General features: G+C 39.3%; 2 protein-coding genes across 3 annotated transcripts in view; one reads left to right on the top strand and one right to left on the bottom strand.

The window, feature by feature from the left end:
* The first annotated feature begins 3,402 nt into the window (after window positions 1–3,402).
* Window positions 3,403–12,314, top strand: LOC107582886 (isoleucine--tRNA ligase, mitochondrial-like). Its single transcript, XM_016268914.1, has 23 exons — window positions 3,403–3,748; window positions 3,978–4,100; window positions 4,483–4,636; window positions 4,780–4,928; window positions 5,497–5,546; window positions 5,659–5,768; window positions 5,887–5,977; window positions 6,069–6,184; window positions 6,278–6,447; window positions 6,533–6,623; window positions 6,721–6,872; window positions 8,629–8,789; window positions 8,873–8,975; window positions 9,117–9,210; window positions 9,352–9,460; window positions 9,530–9,632; window positions 9,712–9,837; window positions 10,287–10,418; window positions 10,520–10,626; window positions 10,729–10,874; window positions 10,963–11,153; window positions 11,755–11,899; window positions 12,133–12,314. Exons 1-23 carry the CDS (start codon window positions 3,569–3,571, stop codon window positions 12,276–12,278), a joined length of 2,949 nt encoding a protein of 982 aa, XP_016124400.1. The 5' UTR covers window positions 3,403–3,568; the 3' UTR covers window positions 12,279–12,314.
* Window positions 12,315–14,821: 2,507 nt separating this feature from the next.
* LOC107582873 (rab3 GTPase-activating protein non-catalytic subunit-like) overlaps window positions 14,822–20,544 on the bottom strand; it is a 14,961-nt gene continuing 9,238 nt past the window's right edge. The window contains exons 25-35 of one of the 2 annotated variants that reach the window (XM_016268895.1): window positions 19,659–19,787; window positions 19,406–19,512; window positions 19,117–19,183; window positions 18,919–18,989; window positions 18,801–18,836; window positions 18,595–18,714; window positions 18,242–18,457; window positions 16,738–16,827; window positions 16,338–16,538; window positions 15,771–15,935; window positions 14,822–15,691 (exon numbers count right to left, since the gene is read on the bottom strand). In XM_016268895.1, coding sequence (XP_016124381.1) covers window positions 15,539–15,691; window positions 15,771–15,935; window positions 16,338–16,538; window positions 16,738–16,827; window positions 18,242–18,457; window positions 18,595–18,714; window positions 18,801–18,836; window positions 18,919–18,989; window positions 19,117–19,183; window positions 19,406–19,512; window positions 19,659–19,787 — 1,355 coding nt within the window. In that variant the 3' untranslated portion in view covers window positions 14,822–15,538. The remainder of the gene's footprint in view (window positions 15,692–15,770; window positions 15,936–16,337; window positions 16,539–16,737; window positions 16,828–18,241; window positions 18,458–18,594; window positions 18,715–18,800; window positions 18,837–18,918; window positions 18,990–19,116; window positions 19,184–19,405; window positions 19,513–19,658; window positions 19,788–20,544) is intronic. The other variant, XM_016268902.1, reaches the window with a different exon arrangement.

Here is a 20,544-nt window from a genome sequence, read left to right as displayed (position 1 = left end):
ATTGTTCAGCACAGACGAAAAGCCGAAATGAAAGGATCAAAATAATTGTCAAATCAGCAGAGAAGTATCTAGATGTAAAAGGGTTGTCCTGGGAAACAGTTAGAGATACCCTCAATGAAGAAACACAATCCTCTCAGACATGGGCTGGATCTTCTTAATGGTGCTGATCATTCTACAGTGGAAAATGCAAGGAGTCTAATTGTGAACGGTCAAGAGTTTAAGATGTATATTGATGATTTAGTAGAAAAACCTAATGTAATATGTATACAGGAGACATGGTTAAACCCACAATTCGATTTTATTATAAAGGGATATAATACAGTTAATGAGAGAGAGAGAACTTGGCAGAGGAGGAGGAGTAGCAACATTTATTCAAAATGGTATGAAGTATTAGGTAGTACAAATAAATTCAAATTATGAATCAATTAGTAGTAAGGATATAACAAAGAGTGAAAAATTTAAGGGGGTCTGAATACTTTCCGTACCCACTGTACATAATACAGAAGCAGTACTTGACCTAGCATTTATATCTAGTTCAATAGCAGGGATCAGCACATGGAGAGTGTCTAAAGATACAAATGTAGGGAGCGACCATTACCCGATAGTGACTAAAGTTGGCACAAAAATTTGTTTTGAAAAGGAAAAGGGAATTCCTAGATGGAAACTGGAGAATGTAAATTGGGAAGTTTTTTAAGAAATCTGTGAAAAAAGATTTGTGGCTCTACGAGAGGAGAATCAGCGGGATACAAATGTATTTAACAATAAACTAGTTAATGAACTTATTCAATCGGCGCAGGAAACAATACCTAAAAGCACAGGAGTTAGATGTTCCAAGAGTGTACCCTGGTGGAATATCGAGTGCAAAGAAGCTATAAAAGCAAGAAATAAAGCATTTAGGTAACTCAAAAAACATCATTCTCAGGAGGCTATGATTCAATCTAAAAGGGCTCAAGCAATAGTAAGGAAAACAATTAAAATACAAAAACGTACATTTTGGAGACAATATTGCAGTAGTATTGGAAGAGAAGTACAACTATCAGATGTATGGGGCATGATCAGAAGAATGGGGGGATCAGAAGAAATTATGAATTGCCAGTGATGAACAATGGAGATAAGATGGCTGTTAGCAACCTAGAAAAGGCTGAACTTTTAGTTCAAACATTTCTGAAAGTTCATAGTTCTGATAATCTTTCAGTAGAGGCCAGACAGAGTAGGAATAAAACCTTAATGGAATATCCTAATATTTTAAAGGAAAATGAGATGTCATGTTTGAGTTAAAAAGAGCGATGGATTCAATGGATTCTGTATCGTGCCTAGAGTCAGACATAAGGAAAGCACAGACCAACAAAGAAGTAGTAATAGCAGTCTTCTTTGATGTGGAGAAGGCATATGATATGCTCTGGAAAGAAGGATTACTGATCAAATTAAAATCATTAGGAATTAATGGTAGAACATATAATTGGGTTTTGGGCTTTTTATTTAACAGGAAAATACAAGTGAGGGTAGGTTATGAATACTCAAGAGTATACACTGTGGAGAATGGTACTCCACAAGATAGCGTGTGTAGTTCATTATTATTCAACATAATGATTAGTGATATTTTCTCTCAGGTTGAACAAAACGTAGGAAGATCGTTGTATGCGGATGACGGGGCTTTGTGGATTAGAGGCCGCAATATATCATATGTCAATAAGAAAATGCAAGCTGCAATTGATGAAGTGGAAAAGTGGACCAATAAATGGGGATTTAAATTATCTGTAGGAAAAACACAGGTTATTTGTTTTTCAAGGCGGCACAAAATCTCACCCCTTTCTTTGAATCTATATGGGCAACAACTGGAGCAAGTAAAAGCTGTTAGGTTTCTTGGTGTTTGGTTTGATGAAAAATTAACATGGAAAGTTCATCTGAATAAAATTAAGGACAAATGTAAAAAGGTCATCAACATACTTCGGTGTTTATCAGGACAGGGATGGGGAGCAAGTAGAGCATCTCTACAAAACATATATTGGGCACTCATGAGATCAGTTCTTGAATATGGATGTATAGCTTACATGTCAGCAGCAGAATCAAACCTCAAGGAATTAGATGTATTACAAGCTCAGGCCCTGAGAATCTGTAGTGGGGCTTTTAAATCATCTCCGGTATCATCAATTCAGGTGGAAATGGGAGAAATGCCATTAAGAATTAGAAGAGTAAAATTAATGATGGCATACTGGGTCAATCTCCAAGGACAAAATGAAAAACATCCAAAGTGTATTAAAAGAATGCTGGGAACACAATGAAACCAATTTGACAAGTTTTGGGTGGATAGGTGATACTAAAGCAAGAAATATAGGATTACATCAATTACAGTACAGTAATACGGTATCAACTTCTTCAAAAAATAAGTATTTTGAGAAACATTTCCCACAGTCAATGGTTTCATTTACAGATGGATCCAAGGATCCTGACACAGGATATGCAGGTGCAGCAGTATATATTCCAATGTGTGAATTTATATTAAGAAAAGAGTAACCAACCATTTGACAGTATATGCTACAGAGCTATTGGCAATATTATTGGCCCTACATTGGATAGAAGAGAAGGAAGTAAATAACTGTCATTGCATCTGATAGTTTTTCAGCTCTTGAAAGTATAAAATCTGGCAGGTCATCAGTTAGGATGGATATTATTAATGAAATATTCTGCAAGATGTATGAAATGAATGTTAAGGGTATTTCTACACAATTCATTTGGGTTCCTGCTCATGTTGGTGTGGAGGGAAATGAGAAGGTGGATATTCTGGCTAAACAAACTCTAAGAATGAAGCAAGTAGATCTACATATTCCATTAAGTAAAGCAGAAGCTAAAGTATACATTAGAACATATACACAATCAGTTTGGCAGATATACTGGGATGACCATGGAACGGGTAGACATTTGTATAATATACAAAAAACAGTTGATGCTGGGAGAAAGGAGAGTAGGAATCGAAGGGAAGGAAATATATCCAATGTGTAAAATACAACAATGAGAGATATCGCCTTTGACTTTTCCTTGTCAGGTTTATTGGGGAAATCAGCTAACACGATATATGATGATATTATTAAGTTTATAAAATAATGTGAATTACGTAAGAGAATATAAATAATATGTCTATTATTATTTATTAAGAAGAATGTTTTTGTTAAAGGGGTTTTTATTTAATAATAATTTTTATTTTTTGGCCCTTTCCCCTCTTTCACCCATCATATATATTGCATAAATCTTGATCCACACTCCAGTCCAGTCGGTGGCGGTAATGCACCTATTAGTTGGTTTGCCAACCGCCAATAAAACACCAAAGAAGAAGAAGAAGAAGAAGCAGAAGAAGAAGAAGCAGAAGAAGAAGAAGAAGATGATGTCCGTTGCTAGAAGAAGAAGAAGAAGAAGAAGAAGAAGAAGAAGAAGAAGAAGAAGAAGAAGAAGAAGAAGATGTCCGTTGCGTTTATGGTTCCGGTAGACACCGAGTGACGCCCATGCGGAGGAGGAGGTCACATCCCACAACAAACTCTCATCCTGGTCGCAAACTCACCTGTCAGAGTCCCTCATGCTGCTGGTTCGGCGTTCGGCAGTAGGTTTCGGCGGTGTGGCTCGATGGGGACTGCGCTGTCTATGCTCCGGGGACGCAGCGGGCCGGTACCAGGACACTGTGCTGCTGCCCCGCACTGACTTCCCCATGAGAGTGAACGGGCCGAATCTACTGGAGCGAGAGATCCAGATCCAGCAGGTAAATGTGACCGGTCCAGATACAGATACAAAAGCTGCTGTTAAAACCGAAAGATCTGATCTAAGTGGTTCTGTTCTGTAACTTCATAAATCATCCTGAATGATTAAGATGATAGCATTTGTAGTACTTCCATAACTGCCACACACCTTGAGATCACGGATGAAGTTGTCATTTGTTGGAGATTAGGGATTTTTCTGGAGTTTTAACTTTTCTGAACCACATTTCACAGAAATGTGGTTTTGACCAGCTGTACACATGGCAGAGAGAGAAAAAAGCTAAAAAGGAGTACTGCCTTCATGATGGACCACCGTATGCCAATGGGGACCCGCATGTTGGACATGCTCTCAATAAGGTACATTCTGTCAGATCATAAGTACTCAGTTCTTGACAGTATGCAGGATTTTAGAAATGCCAAGGTCCAATAGCTTGAGGAGCTTGTTTGGGGAATTCAGGGCCCCTCTGAAAAATTTTGATTCCCTTGATCTACTTATGTGCACAGTATACATTGTACAATATATTTGCAGCATCCAAGTGCGGGTATTATTATTAGGAAATTATTTCACAACTTTTATTACACACCAGAAAATATACAGAGGTCTGGTGGGTATGGCTGTGAGACAAGTAGATGTTCCTGGATCCGGATCCTTTATTTTTACTTCAAAGACATCTTATATAGTTATATTCCTAAACCTACAGGAATGGAAATATTCGTCTTCGTTTGATCTCTCCCGCAGATCCTCAAAGACATCCGGAACCGTTTTGAGGTGCTGAGAGGTAGACAAGTGCACTATGTACCTGGTTGGGACTGCCATGGGCTTCCCATTGAGCTCAAAGCACTCGGAGACCTGGGAACCAATGAGCTGAGTCCTCTAGAAATCAGACAAAAAGGTAAAATAAGTAATTTGTCTAGATCTTAGAAGCTTGTGTTTATCTTAAAAAAAAGAAAATAAAAATTACAGTCAGTTAAGTAATATTGCTAAGATACGTTCCTTCTGGTGAATCAAAAACTGCCTGTGTGTCTCTCTGTTCAGCGCGGGAGTTTGCAGAGAGGGCCATATCTCGGCAGCGTGCTGCGTTCCAGCGCTGGGGTGTGATGGCAGATTGGGAGAATTGTTATTACACCTTTGATGGGAAATATGAAGCGGCCCAACTGAAAGTCTTCCAGGAGATGCACAATAAGGTGAGAGAAGTTTTTCCTGTACAACACAGCTTGACATGTTTGATTTCATTCCATATGTGAGTATTTAAGGAGTGGTTTGCAAAAAAAAATAATTATTCAATGATTTACATTACTGTTTATGCTACTATAAAAATTCAGAGAAGAAATTGCAATATTTATTATTAGAATTTATTTGATCAAAAATACTTTAATTTTTTTACTTTTTAAATATTTGAATATATTTTAAAATACATACTTCATTACTCCAGTCTTCAGTGTCATATGATCCTTCAGAAATCATTCTAATATGCTAATTTGTTAAAAACAGTTGTGTTAGTTAATGTTTTTGTCAAAACTGGGATACTTTTTGTCCATATTCTTTGATGAATAAATTCAAGTCTTTCTTTGAAATAGAAATATTTTCTAACATTACAATTGTCTTTAATGTGACTTTTGATTAATTTAATGCGTCCTTGCTGAATAAAAGTATTAATGTCTTAAAAAATGGCTGACCCCAGAGTAGTGTATGCACCCTCATGTCATTGAAAAGTTTCTCACTTTATCCTGCTTTTTTTGTCTTTGTGTACAGGGTTTAATTTATCAGGACTACAAGCCTGTTTTCTGGTCACCATCGTCCAGGTGAGAGAAGCTCAGTGTTTGCAGTCTCATGTAAAGCCTTTAATAAAGCTTAAAAGACATGAAGTCTTTGTTGTTGTACAGTTTTTCTGCTATATTCTCTGTCTCGGTGAAGGACGGCGCTTGCAGAAGCTGAGCTGGAGTATAATCCAGAACATGTGAGCCGTGCTCTATACATCACTTTCCCCCTGCTCACCCTGCCAGCCGAACTCGCTGCGAAAGCAGGTGTGTGTGTGTATGTGCCACACACTCTTTGTGGCCTCACACTCTTTATACAGGCCATATACACAGAGTTAAAATTATTTTGCTGTTTCTAATGCCAGTTTCTTTGTCTGTGCTTTAGAAAGTTGGGCTCATGTGTCTGCTCTGATATGGACGACTCAGCCATGGACTATTCCAGCCAATCAAGCGGTTTGTTACATGCCCAAAGTACAGTAAGTCGCACACCTATGCATCTGTGAGTGGAATGCACATGATATGATTTGATGGAGCCCTTCATGATCACATGTTTTTCCTCTTCTTCAGGTACTCTGTAGTGAAGCGAGTTGATAATGAGCAGCTACTCCTAGTGGCCTCAGAGCGCATGAACAGCCTCGCCTCTATACTGAAGACAAATCTAGAAAGTTTGGCTACATTCACAGGTAGATCCAGTGTTCGTTTGTGGCCTGAATTACTTCACCTGATGCCTTTTAAACTGGCCTAAGCATCTCTCTGTTTCTTTCATTCATCTCCAGGGTCAGACCTCGAAGGTGGAGTCTGTCAGCATCCCACAATTCCTTCAAAACAAGTGCCTTTGTTGCCGGCTAATCATGTGACCATGACTAAGGGAACAGGATTTGTCCACACAGCTCCTGCCCACGGCATGGAGGACTACAGTGTTGCTACACACTTTAAGCTGCCAGTAGTAAGTCACCACACCTGTGAATGCTGAAATAGTAAGAATATTGTATTGTTGGCATGACTTTTAATTGGCTGTCTCTCTTCACTAGGAGTGCATGGTGGATGAGGAGGGCAGGTTTACAGAGCTGGCTGGGCCTGAACTGCAGAAGAAATCTGTGATGACTGAAGGCAATGCCACAGGTGAGAGGAAAGAGATCATGTTGATACAAGAAAAAAATAACAAATAATAAAAGAATATGCATTCTAGGAATCATAACTGTTTTGTGTGTGTGGGCAGTAATCTCAATGCTGCAGGCAGCGGGTGCCGTTGTGAAAGAGGAGGACTGTGTTCACAGTTACCCATATGACTGGAGGACCAAACAGCCAGTCGTGATCAGAGCCAGTAAACAATGGTTTATTAACACAGCCAGCCTCAAAGACAAAGCTAAGGTGAGACAATAGACTTAAATAAATGAAGACCGTTTTAAGGACCGTTTAGATTTTTTACATAGTGACATTTTTTTGTATTGAAATTAAATTCTCCCTTAATGCTGAAAAAAATCTCATTACTGTAATGTGTAAAAAAAAATATAAAATGGCAAAAAATTTATTTATTGATCAGAGCATGTTTGTTTAGTTACTCATGCAAAAGTATTACAAATGTGACCGGTTGTACAGTTTTTCTGCTATATTCTCTGTCTCGGTGAAGGACGGCGCTTGCAGAAGCTGAGCTGGAGTATAATCCAGAACATGTGAGCCGTGCTCTATACATCACTTTCCCCCTGCTCACCCTGCCAGCCGAACTCGCTGCGAAAGCAGGTGTGTGTGTGTATGTGCCACACACTCTTTGTGGCCTCACACTCTTTATACAGGCCATATACACAGAGTTAAAATTATTTTGCTGTTTCTAATGCCAGTTTCTTTGTCTGTGCTTTAGAAAGTTGGGCTCATGTGTCTGCTCTGATATGGACGACTCAGCCATGGACTATTCCAGCCAATCAAGCGGTTTGTTACATGCCCAAAGTACAGTAAGTCGTACACCTATGCATCTGTGAGTGGAATGCACATGATATGATTTGATGGAGCCCTTCATGATCACATGTTTTTCCTCTTCTTCAGGTACTCTGTAGTGAAGCGAGTTGATAATGAGCAGCTACTCCTAGTGGCCTCAGAGCGCATGAACAGCCTCGCCTCTATACTGAAGACAAATCTAGAAAGTTTGGCTACATTCACAGGTAGATCCAGTGTTCGTTTGTGGCCTGAATTACTTCACCTGATGCCTTTTAAACTGGCCTAAGCATCTCTCTGTTTCTTTCATTCATCTCCAGGGTCAGACCTCGAAGGTGGAGTCTGTCAGCATCCCACAATTCCTTCAAAACAAGTGCCTTTGTTGCCGGCTAATCATGTGACCATGACTAAGGGAACAGGATTTGTCCACACAGCTCCTGCCCACGGCATGGAGGACTACAGTGTTGCTACACACTTTAAGCTGCCAGTAGTAAGTCACCACACCTGTGAATGCTGAAATAGTAAGAATATTGTATTGTTGGCATGACTTTTAATTGGCTGTCTCTCTTCACTAGGAGTGCATGGTGGATGAGGAGGGCAGGTTTACAGAGCTGGCTGGGCCTGAACTGCAGAAGAAATCTGTGATGACTGAAGGCAATGCCACAGGTGAGAGGAAAGAGATCATGTTGATACAAGAAAAAAATAACAAATAATAAAAGAATATGCATTCTAGGAATCATAACTGTTTTGTGTGTGTGGGCAGTAATCTCAATGCTGCAGGCAGCGGGTGCCGTTGTGAAAGAGGAAGACTGTGTTCACAGTTACCCATATGACTGGAGGACCAAACAGCCAGTCGTAATCAGAGCCAGTAAACAATGGTTTATTAACACAGCCAGCCTCAAAGACAAAGCTAAGGTGAGACAATAGACTTAAATAAATGAAGACCGTTTTAAGGACCGTTTAGATTTTTTACATAGTGACATTTTTTTGTATTGAAATTAAATTCTCCCTTAATGCTGAAAAAAATCTCATTACTGTAATGTGTAAAAAAAAATATAAAATTGCAAAAAATTTATTTATTGATCAGAGCATGCTTGTTTAGTTACTCATGCAAAAGTATTACAAATGTGACCGATTTCTAATAAGTTATATAAGTGCTTATCTGCAGAAAATAAACTCTTGTTGTGTGTTTTTATAGGACGCCCTGCAGAAGGTGCGTGTGATACCCGAATCGGCGAGGTCCAGTTTGTTGGCAATGTTGGACAGAAGAACATACTGGTGTATATCTCGGCAGAGGAGCTGGGGCGTCCCCATCCCAGTGTTCTACCATAAAGAGACTGGAGAGCCACTCTTAAACAAGTATATACTTACACCGTCATAGACATACTCAAACACATATAAACTCATCTTAAACTGTGTTTAATTCCTTCTTTCTCTCTCAGACATTCAGTGACACACATCGCTAAAGTTTTCTCTGAGAAGGGGAGTGACAGCTGGTGGACGGAGCCAGCAGAGACATTTCTGACTCCAGAGGTTCTTCAGAAGGTACATTTTCATATACTACCAGTAGAATTTTTGAAAATATATATATTTTTTAAAGAAGTCTCTTATGTCACACGATCCTTCAGATTTCATTCTAATTGGTGCTCAAGAAAGATTCAATATATGTTATAAATTGTTTGGCAGAGTAAAGCAGGTGCGGTATCTGATTATGTACGGGGTGAAGATGTCCTGGATATCTGGTTTGATAGCGGGGCCTCATGGGCCGCTGTGCTCCCGGGTGAGTAGTCAAAGTGGTGCTTAATTGTTACAAGTATTTGGTGTCAGTCTAGTTCCATATGTATTTTGATGTCTGCTTGTCTTGGGTCCTTTCGTAAGCTTTGTTGTTTTGTAATGTAATCTTACTGTCTCTCTCTTTCAGAATCTGACCCGCATGTAGACTCGTATGTGGAGGGGAAAGATCAGGTCGGCGGTTGGTTTCAGTCGTCTCTCCTCACCAGTGTAGCTGTACGGAATAAAGCCCCTTACAAGTGAGTCATATATGCAAATGAAAATACACATGCGAAAAACATATTGGTGACCTTCTGTGTGCGTTTCAGAGCTCTAGTGGTCCATGGATTTGCTGTGAGTGAGAGAGGAGAAAAAATGTCTAAGTCCGTAGGCAACGTGATCGACCCAGATGTTGTTATTAATGGAGGGAAGGTAAGATATGATCAACTATTAATAGAATGAAATTATATCAATCAGTCAGTGCTTTCAAACATCAATTTCTCTCTCTCAGGACTTGTCTGTCTCTCCTCCATATGGTGCTGATGTTTTGAGATGGTGGGTTGCAGAGTCGAACGTGTTTTCTGAAGTTCAGATTGGACCGAACACACTAAACGCTGCTAAAGACAGCATCAACAAGGTCTGGCTTATAAACTAATGCATTAGTTTGCTGCCATTCAGTGCTAATTCAAAAGGAGATTTTTACACTAGCTTTCAAAAGTTTAGGGTCAGAAATAATTTTTTATTACTTTTATTTTATTTATATTACTTTATAACTGTTTTCAACATCGATAATAAGATTAATGGCTGCTGAAAATTCAGCGTTGCTATCACAGGAATAAGTTACATTTTAAAATACATTCAAATAGAAATCTGTTATTTTATATTGTAATGTTTCACAATATTATGGTTTTACTGTGTTTTGATCAAATAAATTCAACCTTGGTGAGCATAAGACATTTTATCAAAACCAAAAAAAATTAAAAATCTTACCTACCCCAAACTTTTGAACAGTAGTGTAATCAAAATTGTATGCTAACATTTTTTGCTAATGGCCTCTTTTTCAACTGCTCTTCTCTCTCTCTCCAGCTGAGGAACACGCTGAGGTTTCTCTTGGGGAATCTCCAGGGTTTTGATCCTCGTTCCCAGGCCGTGGACCCTAAACAAATTCACTACATAGATCAGTTCATGCTGCACGTGCTCAGAGAGTTCAGCATGAAGGTGAGTCTCAATGTTAACCGTTTAAAATGTTTCTACAGCCTGGGCATGAACCAGCTCTACGCTGTAGTCGATCACGTCACGTGTGTTTGTGTGTGCTGTAGGTAACGGATGCTTACAGTGAGTTTGACAATGGCCGTGTTATCCGTCTGCTGCAATCCTTCATCACTAGAGATTTATCTAACTTCTATTTCAGCATCATTAAAGATCGGTAACCACTCGTTCGATTATGTAACTTTGTGTTTTAAAATCCTTAAGCTATTTTTCTAATGTTCTGTAGCTAAAAGCCTCACTCTCTCTTTTTCTCTCTCAGGCTGTATTGTGACCCTGAGGACTCCCTTGGTCGGAGGTCGTGTCAGACAGTTTTAGAAGAGATTCTGGATGGAGTGAGTCGTTCTATCGCTCCTGTACTCCCTCATCTCGCTGAGGAGGTGTACCTACACGCTCCTGGACATGATGGTACACGCAATGTCCGTACAAAACTGATGCTGCACGTCTATGGACTCGTTATCTCACTGTAACGCTTCTCACCTCTCTTTGTCTGTAGAGGGTGACACTTTGTTTCGTAGCGGTTGGATTAAGACCAGTTCTGTTTGGCGGAGGCCAGGACTGGAGGAAGCAGTGGAGGGTGCGTGTGCTATCAGAGATTCCTTCCTGTCATCTATTCCGGGACGTAATGCTGCTGAGTATGAGCTCATCATTGCCATTGAGCCCGGCCTGTTCTTTGAGCTCATGGAGGTACATCATTGATTTTAAGGCCTGTTCACACTACAAATGTTGGACACAGAAATACAGCTTGATTGTGGTGTCTGTTCAGACAAGTGCATTAAAATGGAAGATGGACATGCAAATTCAATATCTGACAGTAGGTAGTGCCTATAGAAAATATCCTGGTGATCCTGTACATAAAGCACTATGCAACTTTCCATTTCTGACACGCGTTTGTCACAGAGAAAAAAAATTGTCAAACTGCATTTACATGTTTTCAAACAACCATTTAGATTTTTAGTTTCGCTATGAGTGCCATGAAGTTGTGGTTTTATGTAACAGCAGTGGCTCTGGGCCTGTGAATAAAAGCACAAATCTTATTTGTTGCCCAGCTTTGTTTGTAGTGCAATGGAAAAGAAATTAGAACATTAGGAAAAAAAATAAAAGTGACATTGACAGCATGCAAATGTTTGTGTCAGACGTTACACATGAACTCAATTCAAATTAAAACATTTGACACCGAACATTTGTATTTGGTGTGAAAAGGTCTTTAAATACATAATAAAATTGTCTGCTTCATTTGCTTGCAGCTAAATCATTTTGTATGTTGTTTTCCACCCTTCTCGGTCAGTCTCTTCAAGAGGAGCCCACTTCCACCTGCTCCCAACTGACAGAGCTCATGATGGCCTCACGCACGACTCTGGCAAGCTCTCTCCCGCGGGATTTGCCATCGGATGCCATCACAAGCACAGGAACCTTCCTCATCAACCTGGAAGGTAAGATACTTTTCTTCAGATATAAATTATCCAGTGTTTCTTTAATTTTCTGAATATTTTGTTGGTGAAAATTCAAGTCGGAAAGATAACCAGTTAAACCTGTCTTTACTTGGGGAACAGAATAAGAATCCCAATTAAGAAGGAAAAAAAAGTATGTAACACTGAAGTAACTTATTCAGGTAGTTTTGCAAGATAGAACTGCATTTTATTCTGCTCATCTGTGTGTTGTGTAGGGGGCATGATCCGGGAGGAGAGTGCATACATCGTAGCTGCGATACCCACCTCTCTATCACACTGTCCGAGATGTCGACGATACACATCTGATGAGCCAGACTGCCTCTGCCCACGATGCCAGACCGTGCTGGAAAACGCCAAGTAATCACCCTGACTGTTGCCTTTCTTCTCCTCCTCTGGTGAAAAAGATTGCAAGGGCTAACATGGACCAGAATGAAGCGGCTATTTAAGAGGCAGATAGTTGTCTGAAGGTGTGGGAGAGGGGGACCGTGTTTCTCGGGTCAAACAGGAGATTCATCTGAGACAAAAACGTCCACAAAAAACTGGTTCAGATCATACTTACAATATGAGCACTGACCTGGGATCTGACAGATTTGAACAGTGCAGTTCTCTGCTACAAGTTTAAGCAAACTGATTCAGTACACTGAAAAGGGCCTTGGTGTATGTCCATGCGTGCTTGTTTTTGTGGTGGGTGAAAGGTTTGGTTGACACGTCTATCTTTATTTTTATGTATATTCAAGTCATGAAGGGGTATGTTTTATTGTGATATTTTGAACTGAAGACGTACTGTAATGTCAGTGTGACTTATTCATGAAGCCAAAGCAGAAGTCAGTAGTGAAACCAGTCTTAAATTGTGACAGTGAATGTGGCAGTTTATCTAACAATGGGTTTAGAAACTTTACACATTCATTCTGCTTGTTTCATTGAGGCTCAGTGAGAGGAGAGTTTTTTTTCATTTGAGTTTCTTGGTTTACCTGTAAATTGATGATGCTTTATGACGTCACTTTTATTGCTAAACCAATAAACAGTACATACAGGAAAGAGAATATGAATCGCAATGCGAGTCTTCATGTGTTCCCACTTTCCCAAATTTGTATAATAATATTCTTCATAACTTGTCTGCATGACAAATTTACTCGCATTAGTAAATTACCAACAGGTTACGTAAACGAGTTCATGTCTGCAGTTGTTTTTTCTTGCTGACTAATGAGCTATATTGGACATGGCTTTCCTGAGGTAAATATTATTATGTAAAAGCTAATACACCTCTTAAATACCACATTCATGTTTATTTCCTGCTATAAGTTGTAGTATAGAGAAGAGATGACACACACATTGGAGGTTCTCAGTCTGCCAAATTTGTGCCTCACATTAAAGAGCACCAAAACGGTTTGGATTTCATGGGGAAATGGACAGAACTTTAAAGCTGAGATTTAGTTTCTCATCAAAAATAACTGTGTGTGGAGCACTGTGTGTGTGTGTGTAGTACACATTGACCGGTCTGAGGCAGTGGAGTAGGAAAAGGTGCACACAGGTAAGATACTCTATCTGGCTGCATTTCCTCTCAAACCAGTGTATATACCGATATCTAGAGGACGGTATACCAACATAAGACGGTATTAAAATCGACAGTTATCATAATGTGTGTAACGTTTAAGATTTTCACAGTACAATAACCGTCTCACGGTTTCATGGCATGCATAATTTAATATACTTAAATTTAATAATTTAAAAACTATTAAAAGGTGAAGTAAGCTTGTCTCTGTAGTTCTTTTTTACAAGCGGTTGTAGTGGACACTGAATGGATTTCCTGAGGTAAATGGTGATCAATGGTGTTTGCATTTTTCCCCCAATATTGCAGATAAGCATATGTGCAGCGTAGGGACTGTAGCACCATAATTACCGGTGTTGCACCGAATTCTGTGACCATAGAGGCGTTGTATTAACCATGTATCATGGTTAACGTTGCATTATATGAGCAGCCAGGCACAGCTGGTACGGGACTGCATAAAAGGTCAGCTCTACTGAAGAGAAATCTTTCTTTTGTCTCACCTTGCAACCACACCTAAGCTTATACATTTAAAATAACACATACAATAACCGATTACATTTTAGTGCTTGTTTACTAATAAACAGCATAAACGAGACATTGCAGACATGTTTAATTGGCAGAATAAATTGAACAAGAACATCTAGAATTTGAAATAAAAAATATAACCCCCATGGTGTTAATATACTGTAATGTTTTGATTATACTGATTACAGCACAATATGTGTAGTACACATTGACCGGTCTGAGGCAGTGGAGTAGGAAAAGGTGCACACAGGTAAGATACTCTATCTGGCTGCATTTCCTCTCAAACCAGTGTATATACCGATATCTAGAGGACGGTATACCAACATAAGACGGTATTAAAATCGACAGTTATCATACTGTGTGTAACGTTTAAGATTTTCACAGTACAATAACCGTCTCACGGTTTCATGGCATGCATAATTTAATAATCGAATAAACTATTAAAAGGTGAAGTAAGCTTGTCTCTGTAGTTCTTTTTTACAAGCGGTTGTAGTGGACACTGAATGGATTTCCTGAGGTAAATGGTGATCAATGGTGTTTGCATTTTTCCCCCAATATTGCAGATAAGCATATGTGCACCGTAGGGACTGTAGCACCATAATTACCGGTGTTGCACCGAATTCTGTGACCATAGAGGCGTTGTATTGAGCTAATCCGACCTACTTCTAAACCCAATCCTAATCCTACCCTCGCTACAGCGCCTGCTAGGGTCACATAATGCGGTACAACAAATAGAATTAAATGTCTTTGTGGTTCTTTTATTCTAACTATATTCTAATGTTGTTGCTAGTTTAATGCTTTCATTTTGAGAACAATGAGCTTCACAACAGTTCTCTGAAATTCTTTATTTTTGGTATCATGGTTAACGTTGCATTATATGAGCAGCCAGGCACAGCTGGTACGGGACTGCATAAAAGGTCAGCTCTACTGAAGAGAAATCTTTCTTTTGTCTCACCTTGCAACCACACCTAAGCTTGTACATTTAAAATAACACATACAATAACCGATTACATTTTAGTGCTTGTTTACTAATAAACAGCATAAACGAGACATTGCAGACATGTTTAATTGGCAGAATAAATTGAACAAGAACATCTAGAATTTGAAATAAAAAATATAACCCCCATGGTGTTAATATACTGTAATGTTTTGATTATACTGATTACAGCACAATATAATTTTAAAGCTTCCTTGTAAAGAATGTCATTCTTTAATTACAGGACTACTGTACATGAATAACATTGTTTTTATCTAATAACACTCTAGACACTAGAGACTCCAGGCCCTTTATTTGTGACACGTTCAGTGTGCACAGGCATTGTGGGATAGCACATCCTAGTGCTAGTGCTCTAGATGTTATTTTAGTGACTGTTATGAAAAAGAAATTCAAGTCTGCTAAATTAAGCAGATTACTGATGATGATGATGTGTTTATTTTGGCTGCTGACTGGGTGGTTTTCCAGGTCTCAGGGCTTCTTGGAAACTTTTAAAGTCTAGAATATTTAAAAAACATGATTCTCATTCTCTCTTCCTGTGCATTTCTTTATATCAGGGCTCTTCATGTAAAGAGTCCACAGCCTCCAGCAGGTGGAGGGCAAGGCTGTACTGGCCGTGGTTTTCGGGGAGCATCTCGATGACTTTATTGATCAATCGACTGCTCTGAGACAGAGGGGCTGAGGGACAGCGCAGCTCACTGGGGTCCTAGCAACACACAAACCATGACACAGATGAGTGTAAGATGGTAAGAGATTTGAGAACTGTGCAGTCTGTGTGATCTCACCATAGCCTTCAGCCAGGTGCAGAGGGTGGGCGGCAGACGGGCCAACAGCTCCATGTTGGGTTTGGTCTGTGACTGGGAGTGGAGCAAAGAGAAAGCGAGTCTCTGACCAGTCAACACCAGCAGCTGAGAGCCCAAAACATCTTTGTCCTGCACCTCCATCATCACCTGCGAGATAACGATAAAAAGAAAAAGTACAAAGAGAAAGTTAAAAATAAGAAGAAAAGATATTTACAAAAAGAAAAATGAGAAAAGTAGAAAGATAATATGCATACTAAGAAAAAAATGGAAAAAGGAAAAAATTAAGAAAAAGAAAAAATTAGAAATAAATTACAAGAAAAAAAGAGAAAAAAATTATATACAAAAAAAGAAAAAAGAAAGAAAGAAATTAAAAACAAACAGAGAACTAATTCAAATAAATACAAACGAGAAAAAAAAAATACAAAAATGAAACCAAAAGAAAGGGTTAAAAAAAAGCAAAAGCAAAAAGAAAGCTCATTAGCATCTCTATATTTCACTGTTGTATATATGCTCAGGAGGTTTAACAGAGTGTATGTGAGTGTGTGCTACCTCCTCTGCCCGCAGGTCCAGGCCCTGGTTGTAGAGCTCACAGACGAGGTGTCTGCGCAGGATATCAGTATTGACCTGCAGTATAGACGAGAGCTCCATACACACAGACGGCCACATGTCTTCAGTGCTGCTGTGTTTGACACCGTTCTCCTCAGATTCAGCTAGAACCTTCACCCAGCCTGTTAACACGTTCATCAGAAACTACACACATGCACAAGAGAGTAATACATCAACACTGGTTTCAGAAGCAAGCTATAAACATCTTATGATCTGTTATTCGAGAATCTTTTGGCCTACACTTCACTGTCACTGTACAAGATGCATGTGACTATAAAATATTTGGAATAAAATAAAGCCATTTTGCATGGAGATGTTCTTGATGAGTGGCACTGTGACTCACCTCTTGTCTCACTGCGACCAGATTGTGGTCCATGTCTCCACTTGGCAGCAACTGGATAGACGACAAATCTCTAAAAAATGCATTCTTACCCTGTAGGTGACAGAAAAAGACAACATGAATTAGTCATCATAAAGCAGAAAAACCTTTTCTTCCTTGTAGTGATGTATATTCGAGTAAAATGGCTTCTTGAAAATGAAAAAATTTAGAAGTAGAATTAGGTCAGTACATGTTGAGTCAAACCTGTGTCAAACCATGGCTAATCACTTCACCATTACTTTTTTTTTTAAAGGTGCCATAGAATGCATGGATACAATATTTTAAATTGTTCTCTGATATCTACATAGAAGGTATGTGGCTTAGGTAAGGGCAAAAAAATCTTTACATGTCCATTTACAACACTAGGATTTGTCAATTGTCACTAGAATGAAATGGCCTGTTTTTATCTTATTTGGAAGGGTCATGAATAATAATGTTGAGCTCTGCTCTGATTGGCTGTTTCACAGTGCGGCTCATTTCAGTAGCTCACACAGAATGAAGGAAACACAGGGAAAATATATATTTCAATACTCTCTCTCGCAGTTATATTGTTGGGTAATTATACTGTATATACACATACTGGTAAAAAATTTATCATCTGAATGCACTGTAAGTCGCTTTGGATAAAAGCGTCTGCTAAATGCATAAATTTAATTTAAATTTAATATAAAATGCAGGCATCAGGGAGCCGCTATTAATATATTCGAATGCACGATCGCTTTTTACTTTCACTTTTGAGATTTGCGATCGCATGTGCTCTGTGTAAACTTCAGCGGCAGTACTTAACACACATTTTACAAGATGAGATGCTTGTCAGTGGTGCTCAGGATCTGTCAATCATTTGCCATCATCCTCAGTCATCTCTCCTTACTCTGTTTATGTGGTAAGTGAAATCTTATGTACTGTAATGTAACAGGCTACCGCTAGCAAGCAGCTAACCATGTCCCTTTAGTGACTCGCGTTATTTTATTAGAATGCGATTATTTGTTTTCCGTGTCTTTCTGAATACAGACACCAACCCATCCCTGCACAGCCTGGAACATAACATTTATTTCCATGATCTGCCATTTTCTCAATTATCCTTGCTTGTTTCTTCACAATACCTGCAGAATTTCTGATGATTCGGCTGTGCCGGTCCGGCTGGCGGCTGGCATAGAACATGGGCAGGTATATGCAAATGTTGGGGGCGTAACTATAAGTGATCCCGACTGTAACGTCACAGTCGGTGTTATGTTCTGATTCGAATATTTTTCAGTGGTCTTTTGCATGCACAAGATTTACATAAGAAGGAGGAAACAATGGTGTTTGAGGCTCACGGTATGTCATTTCCATGTACAGAACTGTTATTATTCAACTACGCCAAGGTAAATACAGTTTTCCATTCTATGGCACCTTTAAGGCACTAAACAGCACATTTCAAAATTGTATTGAGGTGTGCATGTATAAATGCAGAATTGTGTGCTTTTACCTTGCTGTCAAACAGGCTGAGTGGTTTCAGGCGCAGAGAGAAGGTCATGGCGGCATGTAGCAGTGACGCTAACACACAGTGATGCTGAACGAGAGGATAGTGAACAGACCTCTGATCCAGAGCTAACTCCATTATAGACACTGGACCCTCAGCACCGCCCCACACTTCCTCCACGCACACATCTGGAGCAGACACTTGCTCCACCGCTGAATCCGCCTGAGAGAGAAAAGAAGATTAGAATATATGTCTCGCTTTTATTTCAGCCCATTCATTGCCCATCATCATCATTGTAAAATCCACAGTAACTTAAGACATGCTTCCGCCCATGCATCCACCGTTTAATCAGTCCTTACTCTGGAGAAAAAAGGAAAGGAAGGGAGAAAAGAGGAAGATGAGACCTCCATCAGGGCCTGCAGTAACTGCACACTGGAGCTCAGGAAACTCCTCACAGCTGCGTCTCCCATTCCTACATCCTAAATACACACAAACACACACACACAGACATTAAATTCAAATGAAACAGAGCTGAATTTAATTTATGCTTTGTGACTTCTCTTACCCGTCTACACAGTCGGTCTTTAGGTGCCTTTCCCACCTACATCAACACATGCGCAGTCAAATCTTAAATCTTAAACAGCACACAAAGAGGAAGAGCCAGAGTACACAGAAATGCAAACCTTTTCCATTAGGAAGGCAGCAGCCGAAAACCGCTTGACTATGAAGGTCTGCCACATCATAGCAGAGACACCTGAGAGAAGAGCATAGATGAAGGAGAGAATTCCTTGTGAAGAAATATGTTGTGGCAACTTCCTATCCATTGATCTGCCAACACAAATTAGCTTTCATCTAATCAATATACGCTATATATCTCTTACCGAACTGAATGTGAGGATTGGATATCATCTTTAAAAACTCCACTGACCACTCTAAGTACTGCCCCACCTGAGGAGAAAGGGAGAGATGACTGGTTGATATTTCTCCAGTAGCAAACTGCAAGGAATTCCAGTTCCTTTAATGCTCATTTACTTTTACGAACAAGTACTTTGTGAATGAACAAAAACAAAACCCATTTGATTCCAGTATTTTTCTGGTAATTTCTAAACAAGAACTGGTTCTCAGTTATCGACTCTTTAAGACAGCTTTGAGATTGTTTATAGTCTTCACCTCAGGGTCTTTGTTCCACTGGACCACGTTTTCCCAGCTACAGTGAGCAAACAGCACATCAGGAGACAGAGAATCTGGGAACCGCTGACACACACACTCCAGCAGCTCTAAGACAACACAAACACACACAGATGCTTCAGTCAAGCACAGAACACACACATAGCTTAAAGAACTATTATAAATGGAAACCACCATGGAACAATTTTAAATGATCTAACATCTAAGTAACATGATCAGGAATCTTCACAGTTACCCTCAAGTTTCTCCTCCCCGCCTTGCTGTAATGGCTCATTCTCTCCCCTCCGTTGTAGGATATCCCTCAGGAGATCTGGAGACACACCCTGTCTGAAGATCAACTTGGAAACACAGTCTGCTACACCACCTAAATGACAAAAAATTTTAAATAAGAAAACATTATAATTTATTTAATTTTATCTTAGCTTGTATGAAAGCAGATCTTTTAAAGCTCCAGTAAAATCACTTGTTCAAAAGTTTTGGGTCGATAAGATTTATTAAATTATTTTGAAAGAAGTTTCTTATGTTCACCATACTAATATATTTCTAAATGTAATTTATTCCTGTGATGGAAAAGCTGAATTTTCAGTAGCCATTCCTCCAGCCTCACATGTTGAAATGTTGAAAACAATCATGCTGCTTAATATGACCGTGATTTTTTAAAGGGGTCATATGATGTTGCTAAAAATAACATTATTTTGTGTATTTGGTGTAATGAAATGTGTTTATGCGGTTTAAGGTTCAAAAAACAAATTTTCCACATACTGTACATTATTGTTTCTCCTCTATGCCCCGACTTTTTGAAACGCGTCGATTTTTACAAAGCTCATCGTTCTGAAAAGCGAGGTGTGCTGTGATTGGCCAGCTATCCAGTGTGTTGTGATTGGCTGAATGCCTCAAGCGTGTGACGGAAATGTTACGCCCCTTACCTTATTGTGATGCCATGTCCCGGCCGGAGCGACTACACAAAAACATTCAAACCCATTATAAACGAGGCATATAAATATTGCATCCAGTGGGGACATATTTATGGATTATAATGACTTATACTGTCTTTTTACACGTTGCGTTGCATCGCGCCGCGTAAACATAAAACCATGTCTGCATTTGTGATCGGAGAAATG

Source organism: Sinocyclocheilus grahami, unplaced genomic scaffold (genome assembly GCF_001515645.1).
Source record: "Sinocyclocheilus grahami isolate Dianchi unplaced genomic scaffold, SAMN03320097.WGS_v1.1 scaffold4.1, whole genome shotgun sequence".
NCBI lineage: Eukaryota > Metazoa > Chordata > Actinopteri > Cypriniformes > Cyprinidae > Sinocyclocheilus > Sinocyclocheilus grahami.
This window is presented reverse-complemented; position numbering and strand designations above follow the sequence as displayed.

Bases quoted from the DNA above. Each gene is read 5' to 3' on its own strand.
- LOC107582886 (XM_016268914.1), top strand. From the start codon at position 3,569: ATGCTGCTGGTTCGGCGTTCGGCAGTAGGTTTCGGCGGTGTGGCTCGA. The intron at 9,633-9,711 runs GTAAGATATGAT...TCTCTCTCTCAG, and splicing joins TTGTTATTAATGGAGGGAAG to GACTTGTCTGTCTCTCCTCC. The intron at 10,875-10,962 runs GTACACGCAATG...CTTTGTCTGTAG, and splicing joins ACACGCTCCTGGACATGATG to AGGGTGACACTTTGTTTCGT.